This window comes from Sciurus vulgaris (assembly GCF_902686455.1).
Source record: "Sciurus vulgaris genome assembly, chromosome: 5".
NCBI classification, from domain to species: Eukaryota; Metazoa; Chordata; class Mammalia; order Rodentia; family Sciuridae; genus Sciurus; species Sciurus vulgaris.
The window spans coordinates 29,607,867-29,623,259 of record NC_136465.1 but is presented as its reverse complement, the minus strand read 5'-3'; the positions used below and the strand labels follow the sequence as shown (position 1 = coordinate 29,623,259).

At 34.5% G+C, this 15,393-nt stretch overlaps 1 protein-coding gene across 2 annotated transcripts in view; it reads left to right on the top strand.

The window, feature by feature from the left end:
* Nucleotides 1-15,393, top strand: part of GPM6A (glycoprotein M6A) — a 314,459-nt gene that overhangs the window by 256,740 nt on the left and 42,326 nt on the right. For both annotated transcript variants that reach the window (XM_079141042.1, XM_079141041.1), the window contains exon 2: nucleotides 8,262-8,454. In XM_079141042.1, the coding sequence (XP_078997168.1) occupies nucleotides 8,262-8,454 (193 nt within the window). The remainder of the gene's footprint in view (nucleotides 1-8,261; nucleotides 8,455-15,393) is intronic.

Genomic DNA, 15,393 nt, shown 5'->3' with positions numbered 1-15,393 from the left:
ATGTTGACCAGTACAGAGTACTTTGTAATTAGTGACACAATTCTAAAATAGATTTTCTTAAATAGCAATAAGCATTTCTATGATAAAAGCATACTTAAAAGGAGAAAAAATCATTTTCCTGAAAAATTCACAGTAAATAGACTTCCACATACTTTTCATTATCCACTCTCCATAATCATTTGAGAGATTGTCTGTACCTAATTATAACTCGCTCAGAGGGAGCTGTAGAGATCATACCAGTCAATGCATTAAGAGTCTTGGCATTGTTCCTGAAACACGTGAAGCGTTCAGAAAATTCATAGTGTCATCATTTAGTTATAAGCTATATATTCCATTTAACAACTTGTTCCAATTTCTTAGAGTAATACCTTCTTCATCCCTGTATAACATGTATATCCCAGTTTATAAACTGGTTTCAAAACATCTTAGGCATTTAATACAATTTTATATGCTATTGTATACATATAATACAATATATCTGCTGTTACATCTGCTGTTACATCTGTATCTCAGAATCAGCTGAAGCACTTGATGAAAGAAGATAGGGTTCTCCGTAGAGCGCATCCGGAATCTCTATTTTTGACACAATTCCTGGTGATTTTGATAGGTAGCCAAAAAATTAGGAGCATATAAAAAATGGCTCCATAGTCTGCAAATTCTTTCTCATTTGAAAGATATTTCTTTTAAAATTAGAAATTGGTTGGTTTAAGCACTATATTTTAGCAATGATGAAAATATTTAAGATAAAAACCTTTCATTCAAGTTTGTTATCTTGGTAATGGCACTTTGTGTTGAATTGTTCAAGTGTTTATCTTAATTTTATATTTTGTTTAGTCCATAAAAGTTTTAAATAAAGTGTTAATGAGAACCTAATATTATTTAATCATTATTTGAGCTATATTCTAAAATTATTTAGAAACATATTATAAACATTAATTAAAGAGTTAGGTATTACAAAGTGTGTTTGCTAAGCACTTTGCCATGTAAAGCATCGTTCATAGGTACAAGTTTGAACTGTTGTTATTCATATTTGTGATGTGCTATGCTGTACAAAAGGGGCTTTTAAATCTATTATTTGGATAATTCTTAAACACCAAGCCCACTGTCACTAATTTTGATTTGCTGAGAGACACAGGGGACACATGGATACTAGCTATTCTAATTGGATCCTCAGTTTGCCACAATAATGTTTTCTTAGGTTGTTTTTAGAAAATTTTCTGGAAAGGTACTAGACATTTCTTTTTTTAAAATTTTTTATTATTACAAACTGCATTTTGATTCATTTACACAGATAGGGTACAACTTTTCATTTCTATGGTTGTACACAATGTAAATTCATACCATTCATGTAATCATACTTGTGGGTGTATGGGTAATGATGTCTGTCTCATTCCATCATCTTTCATAGCCCCACTCCCTTCCCCCTCTCATTTTTCTCTGTGTAATCTAAAGTTCCTCCATTCTTCTCTTACCCCCTGTCCTCCAACTCCTATTACGTGTCATCATCCACTTATCAGGGAAAACATTTGGCCTTTGGTTCTGGGCTTGGCTTATTTCACTTAGTATGATATTCTCCAATTCCACCCATTTACCTACATATGCTATAATTTTCTTCTTTATGACTGAATAATATTCCATTGTGCATATATATATACCACAGTTTCTTTATCCATTCATCTGTTGAATGGCATCTACGTTGGTTCCACAATCTAGCTATTGTGAACTGAGCTGCTGTAAACATTGATGTGACTGTATCACTGTAGTATGCTAATTTTAAGTCCTTTGGGTATAAACCGAGGTGTGGAATAACTGGGTCAAAAGCTGGGTCCATTCCAAGTTTTCTGAGGAATCTCCATACTACTTTCCAGAGTGGTTGCAACAATTTGCAACTCCACCAGCAATGTACAAGTGTGCCTTTTTCTCCACATCCACACCACCACCAATTATTATTTATGTTCTTGATAGTAGTCTTTCTAATTAGAGTAAGATGGAACCTTAGAGTTGTTTTAATTTTTTTTAATTATCACTCCTTCTGTTTAATTACTTTTTGCAGTCCACAAAGTTGCTTTGCATAAATAATCTTATTAGGGCTGTATCCTTTTTATAATTTTTTTTGACAGACTGCATTTTGATTCATTGTACACAAATGGGGCACATCTTTTCGTTTCTATGGTTGTGCGCCATGTAGATTCATGCCATTCATGTAATCATACATGTACATAGGGTAATGATGTGTGCCTCATTTTTCATACCCCCCTCTCATTTCCCTCTTAGTAATCTAAAGTTCTTCCTTTCTTCTCTCACCCCCTGCCCTCCCCCATTCCAAGTGAGTTGTTTTAATTTGCATTTCTCTAATTGCTAGAGCTGTTGAACACTTTTGGATAAATTTGTTAATCGCCTGTATATCTTCTATAAAGTGCGTGCCCAGTTCCTTGGCCCATTTATTGATTGGGTTATTTGTTATTTACGGTACTAGACATTTATAATTTTGTCTTTCAATATTATGTAGGCTTAAGTAGTATGGGATTCCTATTTTTTCATCGCCTCTGTGTATAGTCCATAGAATTAATAGGTGCTCAACAAACACTGCCTGAACATTGATCTAACAATTTAGTAACCACAATGTCAGAACAGCATAGGAAAAAGGAGTGAGCATATAAAATAAACTTAAAACAGTCAGGCGATTAAATTGTTTTTTTTAGTTCATCCAACGGTCATGTTTTTCTGCATAAGAGAATAAGAGAAAATCAAGTTGGCGCTATTCCATTGAAATTTCCATAGGCACTTAAGAACCTAAGGTTAACTTTGAATTGTTACAAATTTCAGAAATAGTCCTCTGGAAACAACTGACTTTAATTTTAGCTGGTAACTTCTCGTTTCGCTTGTCTGAAGATGATGTTGACACTTGTCCATGACCCCATTTGCTGGTGTCTTCCTTTCTTACTTGGAGAACTCCTATGACAATGTAGCCAGCTTCAGCCACTGGCCTTCTGAGGGGCTGGCTTGACTGCAGGGCAGCAGTAGGTGGGAGACACTGTAATTCCAAGTGGGACTCGCTGGTAAGTCCCACTGATTGGAGATAGTAGTCCTCAATTCTAGGAATCTGTTTTTATGTTAATTATTTGATGATTTGCTGATCTTCATTTTCATCATTTTTAGTAATTATGTCGAGCTGCAGATGTTCTTTTGATCTGATGATCATTAAATGCTCACTGTTTCCTGCTTTGCTTCAACTTCCTCTTTTGTCTTCTTGTTCTACCTTATCATAGGTTTTCTTCGTTTTTAGCCTTCCATTAAAAAGTAAATTTCGACTATTTTACTTTTGTTTCATAAATCTTGGATGGCTCTTTACCACCTTGAGAGTTGTTATAAATGTCATCTCAGTTATTCCTTCCTTGACCTTCTATCTAAGCCTGACACGCTATCTCATCATTCCCTATCCTCCTTCTCAGTATAGCTTTTCTTCTTGTCACTTTTCATGATCTCACATATACTACTTCAGCCTCTTGCTTTACCCTGCCTCCTACCTTTGGAGGATTTTCGTTGATTTTGTTTGTTTCTACAGCTCTAGCAATTAGCATAGTGCCTCATAAACCTGTGAGTTGATAATTATATGTTGACTACATTTATAAATGTAAAATGTAAATGTAACAAAATGTTAGCATGACAAATTCAGCAATTGAGAAATATAGCACAACTCCTGTGTTTTAGGAATGCAAACCTAACTTAGAAAAATTTATTGCAATGACAGGGAATAATGGAGAAAAATAAAATTATTTCACCAGATGATGCAAAAGTATGTTAGAGAACCTAACACAAGACATCTTCGTCAAACAACAAACCAACAAGAAGTTAATGGTAAAACAGGTCAAGCATTTTCTTTAATATCAGAAACACAAGCTGATGCCTTTTCTTATCACTTCTCACTGCATTTTTATCTAACAGAGAAAGACTTTACATACTTATGAAAGCAAAGATTTTGAAAAGATAGAAATAAAGCTCAAAATTTTCACATTGATATGGCTACCTATTGATCACCTATTGATATATATTGATACCTATTGATATCTATTGATTATCTATTGATGAATGCTAAATACTTGAAAACTCAAAATAATTGATCTAATCAAATAAAAATGTAAGTTTACAGATAAAAATTCAATGTAAGAATACCAATCAAAATTCACAAATTCATTTGTGTAACAAGATGTTTGTTTCTAAAATTTATGTGCTCTTGGCAATGAATAGCCATGACGCTCAGGAGGAAATGAAGTCAGAGGATTTTCTTTACTGTAAAGCAAGAGAGGGACATGATATGGTATATGTGATATGATTTGATATGCTGTAATGGGAGCTGATATAGACACAGGAATAGACAAATAGATTAATGGGACAGAATAGATGGTCCACAAAGAAGTGCATACCCCTCGTTTCTCTGGATACCTGATAATGCCAAAGGTGACATTTGTCAGTGGAGAAAGAGTTGATTTGCTGGAAAACGTACCAAGGAACATTTACCAATGAATAAATCGTTAGTGTCTTTTCAGTCTCACTTGGAAATTTCTTGATTTCACAATTGTGTTGGTCACTCTTCTCTGTTGTCTGTCTTCCTTTTTCCCCCCCTTGTTGGGTTAAGATCTTTTCCTTGTTTTTATTTTGGTGTGGTTTGAGAGGTGAGTAAGAGCAGTGGCAAAGGATGTATTTACTTCACACTATTTAGATAGAGGCAAATTAATCATATTTTTCATGTAAAGATGATCATTATTGCAAAAGATACTGTGTCTCAAGAGCTTCTACTTTTTGAAATGTTTATATAAGTACAAGTCAGGCTCTAAATTTACTAAATATTGGGCTAAGGCCCAATACTCAGAGTATGTTGAAAAAATGACTCATACTTCTTTTAATATTTGTTTTCATCTGAAAGCTGAAGGCATAGTGTTATTCCTTTGGGGACACTGTAACTGGAAACTGGATACAAGAAATGCTGCTTTGCATACATGTGGATATGAAGGATATACAAATTTTGTGCCAATATTTGAAGCTCAGCTTTATTTGGAGATTAATAGGCTCATTTTTTATAACATCTACTATCGAAATGTCTCCTGTGCAAAGTAATCTGTATTGTTTTGATACAGATTTTCTCAAGAAAGTTATTTTCTCCAGTACCACGCTCACTTACTATGCCTTCATTAATATTCATTTAATAGAATGTTTTTTCACTTTGGTTCAGTAGAAACATGGTGATGGGGGCAACAGAATGCTCAGCTGTGAAGGGTGATTGTCGAGAGTGTATCCTGGCCCAGGGGCATGGTTGCCATGGTTTCTCTGCTGCTCTGCCAAGGCTGTTTCTCACTGTGGGTGGAAAGTAGCTCCCCTGCCAGCAACTACGTGGGATTCTGGCAGCTGGGAGAATTCTGAAATGATGCGCTGCTTCACCATATGGGAGTTCTGAGAGTCTTCTTTTAAATCCAATAGGCAACTGAACTCAGACTCATAGGAGGAACAAGGTGATTAGGATGCAGTCCATTACGAGTGCAATACGTGCCCCATGAGACCCTTAGAGTTTCTTCTTTGAATACAAGTTTTGAGGAGGATCTGCTCTTAAATTGAAATATTTTAGCCTAACCTTACAGTAATGGCTGTTCTCAGGAATCTGTATTTATCAATAAAGATAACATAATTCTGAGGGATTTAAATGTCGGCATTTAAATAAGAGTAAAAGAAAGGGTTCCATTTCACTTGGAGACCTTAAACTCATTTGAAAATGAGAATTAACTCAGGGTTGTCAATTTGAGTTTGCCCGACTATTGCGATTTATCTCACACTTTTCAAACTTGGAAAGCTACTGCTTATATAATTAATGCTCCGGAGTGATGACTTCATGATCCCACTAGCAGATCTAGAGCCTGGCGTAGAGGCTAATATAGGTCATCTAAAACACAGTGGAAAGATAAGTGAAATAAGTACATACTGACTCTGAATGAGTAATCAAATTAACCAGCAGTCCTTAGGGGCAATTTGGGTGACCATTGGTGGGATAGCCATTTTATCTGCCCCTCCCCTGATTTCATTCTTGCCCAGTTCTCAACTTTAGGCTCTAGAGGACAACAACAAAGGTAATTCCTACTTATACATTTGGTGTTTAGATATTTTTCTTTGTATTTGAACTTCTATTTTGAGTGTTTTGTTGAACATGATCATCTGATTTTAATACCTAAGGTTGTCTGCAGTAGAAATCTCCTACACTGTATGAAATGTTTTGAGATGAGTAAAGAAAGAAGTAAGAGAGGAATGGGATTTTGAAATGGTGGGGCTATTAGTTGTACTTGCCAAAATTAGAGGGAGCACTTCTTTGAATTGCTACCAGTTTTATTTCTCATTTTCCTTTATTTTAAAATAGTGAGACATGGATTTCAGAAAATGGAAGGTGAATAGTCTGAAGATTTTTTGCTACTGTTAATGTCCACCCCAAACTGTGTCCAGTGATTTCAGATGCTGACACACTGATTTCAGCCACTTATTGATGAAATTTCTTCTACTCTGTGAAGTTTCTAGTTCTTCTGACCTTTTCCACCTCCTCATATTATGTCTGAATGTGCATATGTGGGTCCAGGGATGAATATTCAGGAAATATTCACCTAATGGGTCACAGTCAAAACACTGGCATACCAAAAATATTGTACAAAATTGCTTTCAGGCTATGTATATAAAGTGTATATGAAACATAAATGACTCATGTTTAGATGTGGGTCTTATCCTCCTGATATGGCTTTATATATATTCCAAAACTCAAAAACTTCTCAAATCCAAAACACTTCTGTTTCCAAGGATTTTGAATAAGCCGTAGTTTGTATATATGCCTTTTAGATAAATGCACAAAGATCTTCCTTTGACTGACTTAAGTATAATCATCATGATCCATTTTTAAATCTCATTTTTTATTTATTTCTGTAGAAAAAGCAAAAGTCATTAGTTATATGGGAGGCTTTAATGTTCCAAATGAGATTTAATAAAAAATGTTCAGAATGAGACAAAGCTGGAGGAAATGAGGATGAGCCTGTGGGAGGGGAGGTGCAGAGGTGGGTGCATATAAAACAGATCGTCTGCGGAGATATGCCTAACCTGTCAAACCCCTCACCTAGATTTTCCTTTATCCACAGTGACTAGAACATAGTATCTCTCCAGTGTTTCCTACTGCAAAACATATGTACTTAATTAATGTCTTAGAAGACATCCAGCAGTAACCTAGAAAATTTTGACACTTAGTTTGAACATTAACAACCCTGGCTTTCTGTTGTCTCAAGCCAGCTGCTGAATGCTGTCTTTCAATAAAGATTTAAGTGAAGAACATCAAAAAGCAAAAGTGACTGCTATGGTCAAAGAATTTTTGACAACCGTATGACAGCATAATAATAATTAAGATTAATAATAGCTCAAAATAGGTCTAATAATGACAGTTAACCTCTCATTACCCTACATTAGGCACTAATTTAAGTACTAATTCAACAGGAGCCATATGAAGAAAATTCTCTTATTTATACCCTTTTATAAATGATAAAATCAAAAGAATAAATTTACTAAAAATCACGGAAATGAGATTAAGATTCTATCCTGCCTACTCTCTTTTCTGCTCTGCCAGTGTCTTTCTCATTTTCTGAAAGATATGAGCCATAGAAACAAATAGATTATGCATGATGAGTCACTATACTAAGAATATATATTAATGATCTGAACTCAAAATTAATTTCCCTTACTACATGCAATGAATTTGGACACCATCTATTCTATTGTCTCCCATTTAAAAAATTTGCTGGCCAAAATTCAACAACTTGAGTTTATAATGCACTAACTGGTTTCAAGTCACTGAAAAATATTGCCGCAGAGTTCAAAAGATTAACTATCATTAAAATAAAAGTGTGAGCATATAACATTTGAGAGCAATAAATTCAAGACAGAATGTTATACATGGAGGAATGGTGAAGATTTATCAAAAGAAGTTTGAACTGGAAAGGAAGGGCTTCTGTGGACTTGGGGCATAGAAGGAGTTATCAAAACTAGTAAGTGTTTTCTGTCTCTGCAGGATGTATTATACAAAGGCATTTGATTTTTATATTGTCCAGGGCTTTCTAGGACTTGATTTATATGGTTAAACTGATATCATCTATCAATGCAAATATAATTTCCCATAATATTGAAGTTGGAATTTTTTTTTTTTACTTAAACAAAACTAATTTTCACATTTTTCCTATTTAACTCTACAGGGTGTTTTGAATGCTGTATTAAATGCCTAGGAGGTATTCCCTATGCATCTCTGATCGCCACCATACTGCTGTATGCGGGCGTGGCCCTGTTCTGTGGCTGTGGTCATGAAGCACTTTCCGGAACTGTCAACATTCTGCAAACCTACTTTGAGATGGCTAGAACTGCTGGAGACACACTGGATGTTTTTACCATGTGAGTTAATCTGGTACTGCATTTTATATGAAGTGTGTGCTGTTTACATTCCTGCGTGTTGAGTAAATGGGCATCTACAGTTAGGGAAGTGATAATATGTGTGGAAAAAATTACTATTAAGATGTACATGGTTCAGAAGAACACCTGCCTTTCCATCAGCATAAGGCTCTTGGCATAGAATCAGAGGCCAAATTAATTCAGGTTTGCTCTAGGCTTTGACTCAGGTTTTATCCAAACTTCAGTTACCATTAGCTAGAATATTTACTTTTCTCTTGCTCTTTTAATTTGAACAAAGTCTCAACAGAACAGAGAATAAAGAACAGAGTGAGATATCCACTAAACTCTGCTGCCCTGCTAATTCCAGGAAAAACAAAAACAAAAACAAAAACCTCCAAGGCACTCTTATTTTATGATATCCTCTTACTTTACCTGTCTCACAGAAAATTATGTGAATATGGTGGAAGGTTCCTATAGTTTTCTGTGAAAGGCTAAATTTCAAGAAAATACTGAGCATCTTTTTTTCTCCAAATACCAATTATGCTTTTCTCCCAAATTCGAAATTCCTGGGATTACTAAATTATGATGATATTAAAATAATAGATTTTTAGAAAGATACATAGTCTGGAAGTGAAAGATTGTTGTTCAAATTTCAGTCCTTTATTGCTTAATTTTATAGTAAACAGGAGTTTGGGAATTAATCACAGAAGAATTTATTTCCAAATACATTGTTGATTCAGTCTATTCAGTGAGTTCATAACCACCAAAAGAAAATAACTATTTATTACAAGTTGTTTTTTGTAATCCCAACCACTATTTGTCCAAGAGCCATCGATTTTTGTTGATCTTGAAACTTCTTGCATTTATTTCATGCTGCTTGATAATGTTGTGTTTGTACTGAACTTCATATCCTTTATGCTGTCATTCTAAATAAACTCAAATACTTCTAATGTATATTCACTTTTTCTGAAATAAGCTGCATCTAGACTTATAAGTCTTCATGGTTATCTGAATGGCTAGAGTAGCTTTGCTTTTTATTTCTGTAATTCCATCTCAAAAATGTTGACTACAACTCTGATTAATGCAGGGCAATTGCTGTTGTCCTGGTGTAATTTTAACCAAAAACCCTAATCTGAGACAAGAATTGGTCAACTTGGACAAGTTTCTAGGTAGAAGACAACTGTTCTCCAATTACATTATCAAAAATATATCATATTGCCAAGTTTCTTTATACTCCCATCATCTAGAAGCAAGTTGTTTTGAACAAGATATTTTTAACAATTATATTTATTATTTTGTTCATTCAGGTGAGTAATTTTCCATGAAAATGAAAAGCAAATACAGTTGCACATTAATATGAATAAAGCAAGAATTCTCCACTTTGAGATGCCAAGGGTATGTACCTCCAGACAGAATGCATACCAAAATTTATAGGAAAAGAAAAGTTATAATAATTATGTTGATCTAAAATATCTTATAAATTAAAACACTGATAAAACAAGAAATAAAATCTAAAAATACTGTGAGAATAGGGAAACTGCCAATACCCCACCTATAGTGATTAGAGGGAGGAAGGCCATTGATTAGTTAAGAAATAAAGCTATAAAAATATAGTCTGTAATTGTGGAGTATCAAGCATCACCACTGTCACTGGCAAATGACAATGAAATATTAATAGCAAGCTAAAAATTATATATTTCCCATTATTATAACTTTATTTTGCAAATTCATTCTAGAAAGTTAACATTAACTACTTAATTGAATTCTTCAAGTCTGTAGGAGTAGACAGTTTATCAATTTCCATCATATCAAATGCAAATATATACATAAAACCAAAATCCAATGGCTATCAATGACTTAGATTCAAATATGCATGAATCAATTCTTCAGTTTATAAAGATATTCATCATTTGGAATATAATTAAACCTTTTGCAAATGCACTGTGTTACTGAAAGTTAGTTTGCAGAAAGTTTTAAGAAGATGATTACATGGCTATATTTTAATGTGATAAAACTGACATTTTCTTTTTAGTTGTATCTCAGCCTACCCTGGACAAAATATGTTCTCACTGTTCATTATTTTAAGCTACCACAGATGTCCTTAAAAATCTACAGATTCTCTATACTTAGGCTACATCCAAATTGCTAAGTTTAATTATAGAGTGTGAAGCTTGTTAAGAATTATAAGCCTAATAAATGGCATGCTTATATACATCTATTAGCAACCAATTGTCAAGATAAGTTTGATATTTAGACAACAAACTTTAATATATCTCAGAGCTCAACTAAATCTCTAAAAGTGTGAGAGTTTAGAAGAGAGATTTAAGGTCATAGACTTTATTTGATACTTTTACCTTTGGTCTGTCATATGAGAAATTAAAGACCACCAATAACACATTTTTGGAATGGAAAAACATCATTTTGGTTGGGAAAAAGTAATGCCAAAATTATCTCTCTTTTCTTCATTCAAATTACCTGAATTTCTTGTACAGGTCCTGTGGAGCTGCCAAATGGATTAAGACTCTCCCTGCCAAAAAAATAGTTCATGGAAACACAGAGGGCAGATGCGTTGTATAAACTTCTCAGTGTAATCAGTGCCAACTGAAAAGGTCGAAATTTACATAAAGGTTCAGAGGAAGAAAAGATTACAGGGGTATCAGAGAATAGGAAAAGGTGAAATATAAGGTAGTGGGGAATGAGAGATGTGCTTGCAAGGGATACATCTTACTTGGTAATAAATTGTTTGAAAAAGAAAATTAAGTGAGCGATTGTGAAGAAAGGACTTCTAGCCAGTTTTAGTCATTTACTGAGATTCATATTACTTTGCTTCATAGTTTCATGTTTAATTCAACCAAGGTAAGCACGCCTACATCTTATTCTTAGAAAGGAAAAAGAAGCCTGATTACTGGATGGAGAAATTAGAAGAGACAATTTCTCGAGATTTGAGACTTCCGTGGTTCTCAGAATCTGAGAATTACTCCTTTATCTCAAGGACCACATTCTCTCTTTTCCCTTCCTCATAATCTCATCCTTCTTCTTCCTTCATTCTCCTCTTTTCTCTTCTTCTTAAATACTTACAAGTATCCCAACATGGTCATTATCTCCTGAAGGGAAATATACAAAGGCAATCATGCTGAAGCACGATCACTCTGATCCAAAATCGCCTGTCCAGCATGCAGAAAGTACTTATCACAAGTAAGTGTGCAAGTCATCTCCATTCTTACACAATGTATATTTCAGATATTTAATGCTAAATACCATTAGCCCACACCAACAGAAGGGGATCTGAAATCTGGGTCTTATATTCCCAGCTAATGTAACCCCATATTTCCTTTGATATGTGGAGACCTTCAGAGGGGGGAAAAAAGAGTGAATTTCTCCAAGATTTTGTGTTCTGTTGATGTGAGCTTTAGTATTTCTCTGTCTCTCCTCACCTTGGTTTCCCAGAGGCTTTCTATCTCTTAATCTGTCCGTTTAGTTCCTCCAATCCAGGTCACTTGTTGGCTTTCAACTTGTGATGATCAGTGTGGAACTTAACCCACTGTTCCCGTCAATCTGCCTCCATCCAGCTACAGCCACTGTGTGTTAAGCACAGTCACTTGGGCGCTTGTGACACTGGAAACGGCGCTTTGCTCGGCCACTTTCTTTTGTGATAAAGAGGAAATGTTCTAAGTTGCTGTTCAGGCTTTCTTATCTTGAGAGATTTTGGGAAGGTGTTATTGCTGAGACCCATTAGTGTCACTTGACAGTGAATCAGGAGGAGGGTAGGTATTTTACCTTGGAAAGCAGATTCATATGGGTCAATGAAATACAGACACTTGTTAGAAAATTAGCTATCAAAATGATTAAATCACTGATTTTGCTGAGTGAGTTGTCTTCTTGAATAGCTCTCCTGAGAACTGGGAAAAGAAGAGTCTTACTCACAATACACTCACACATAAATTATTTAGTATGGACTGTGTTTGGGCTTTAGCAAATTGTAATGAGTACCCAGGATCTGATATCATTGATATCTAGAGTGAATTCATTTTGTTTTCAAAATGTTATAACTGTGATTTCAGTTCAATGGATCAAAAGCTGAGTTCACTAGTCAATGAATTCTTTAATATTTCAAAGCAAAAAAAGTGCATTAAGTTTTGATAAAGCAGATTAATTGGTTTCACTCGCAGTTAACTTTATGTGTGTGTATATTTCTAACTTTGCTTTTCTAACTTTACTTGGAAATTAATGAAATAGGACATAGCTATCAGTTGCTTAATGGGTGAGGATAAGAAGGAGAAAAAAACATGGATTCAAGACAAAATGAGGTTTCATAGGCTGACAAGACCCATGGCAGTGTGCAAACTACCTGTACAGAACTAGGGTGCTGATAGTTACATCAGTCTGATGATATCTCCACTTATCAGAGTGTCTGACTATCAGGAAAATTAGTATTGATGTGAGATTATTGATTAGTCTTGAAGAGTCAAACATAACTTAAATCATAGCTGGCACTTATGCTAGAAAACCATACTGAATTCCTGACTTCTGAAATAATAATCAAATAGTGTGCATTTCATTAGCCAATAGTTTAGCCAGGCTAGTATTCCTCAAGTGAGTGTTCCAAAGTTAATTAATTGATTAATTAATTTTTAAAATGCTGATAAAAAGTAACAGCAAAAATAAAAACAAATATCTAAATGTGAAAAATGTATATAAGAAGACAACATAGTCTCTGGGTTTGTTCCAGTTTGGCTCTTTTTCATTTTAGGTATCTTAACTTGGACAAGTTACTTAACATCTCTACTTAAGTCTTTCATCAGTAAAGGGAACGAACTAATGCTGCCTACTTCCTAACACTTTGACAAATATAAAATTTGCTGATTTTTTTTTTAAATTTTATCTGTTCATAATAAGCACTATACAGCTATTTATTGTGATGGGGACAGGGATGATAATGATGATAATGATGGTTATGTTAATGATAATGCTGTATTCCTTGAAGCCCAATTTCAATTTTAATGCCCACTGCCATGCTTCCTAACACCTGGTTGTTCCTGGACATGGCCCACTTACTATAATTTTGCTATTGCTTTACTACTCCATTAGGATAGAGATTACAGCAGAAGTAAACATTTCAGCAAGGTTCAGACTGGATCTGAATTTGAAACTCTAACTTCTATTCTCTCTTCACATTCAAAAATGCAGGAATACAGTTACGATAGGAAAATATTTATAAATAAGAACAGAACAATTTTGCTTAAGGTTATCAGGTAGAAGCAAACTTTGCTGAAAAGAAAGTCATGGGCTAAGGATTCCAATTTACAGGGATGGACTGCCTTGGAATATAATGACTTGTTGGTCAGTGAAGGTGTTTAGACAGAGCCCGTAATGAACTTTCAGTCCTTAGGTATTTACAATCTGTGACTCACTTAGTATAGTACTATCTTAGTAATAGCACCCATTTCACTTGAGTTGTTGTGAATACTGAGTATGTAAACATGTTACACTCTTAGAATTCCTTTTTGTTCTACAGTACTCCTGTTTTCAAAAGTCTAGTTATCTTTTCCAGGCTAATCTTTTGTCTAATTTCTCTCTTAATGTATTCTTTCACTGAGCTATATTATGTGCCAGTCGCTGTGGTAGTCTTTAGGGATGCAGAGTATAGCCAAACAAATCCCTTGTCCTCAAGACTGAGATATCAAAGACAGGAGAGCGAAGTGCCATCCACATCAGATTGAACAGACACAAATTAGAGAATGGTGGAGTCACTACTTTAATGAGCTTTGTGATGCATCAGACTAACCAAATGGAGTGGAGAAACTACAACAGTTTCTGCTATATGGTATCTACATAGACATAGAATATTATATCAAACGAGACAGAATACAATGCTAAAAAGAGACCCAAGGATATGTACATACTGACAAGTACAAATAAGTTTATGTCTCTACCTCCTACTTTTACTTAAAAACTTTCAAATGAATTGAAAGTTAAAATTGAAGTCTAAGTTAATTTATAGAAGCTAGAATAAACTATAAATTAAAATTTTACTTATTGTGGTATAAGAAGTATACCAGCAATACAAGAAATCACTAAGGATTTGTGGATTTAACCTAACAAAAATACAAATTTTACTCTTTAAATGTCACTAAAATATTTAACTTACATAAAACCTAATAAAAATACAACTTACATGACAAGAGTTTCAAATGTTAATAAATGAAAAACTTAAGTCAACAAAAAATATTCTATTGAAACAAAGGTATAATGTACAAAATAGCAATGCCCATAAAAATATAACAGTTTAATAGCCAATGAATATATGTTCATCATCACTTAAAAAAAACTAAGAAATGGGGCTGGGGATATAACCCAGTTGGTAGAGTGCTTGCCTTGCAAGCACAAGGTCCTGGGTTCAATCCCCAGCACTTCAAAAAACAAACAAACAAACAAAAACTAAGAAATGTTATTTGAAGTGATAACATCAGAAAATTATAATATCTGGTGTTAGGAAATAAAGAGGCCCTTTTTCTCTTTATGAATAAAGTTTTATTTTAGTACAAACTTTCTGGACACCATTTTGATACCCATACCTTAATTTTTCTAGGAATTTATCCCTGGGAAACAATTTAAGCTGTGAACAAAGGCTATCAAAGCGTAACTGCCATGCTGTTTGCAATATTGATGTCCTGACTTCCCACTGCTGATGTAAAACAAATGACCACACATTTAGTGGCTGAACAGCACAAAATTTATTTTTACAGTTCTGGAGGTCAGAAGTCTGAAAGGGGTCTTACTGGGTTTACTGAGATGGGCTAAAATCATGGTATTGGCACAACTCTGTCCCATCTGGAGTCTCTAGGGGAGAATCCATATCCTTGCTTGTTCCAACTTCCCAAAACCACCTGTGTTCTTTGGCTCATTGTCCCTTTCTGTCTTCAAAGCCAGCAGTGTGGCATC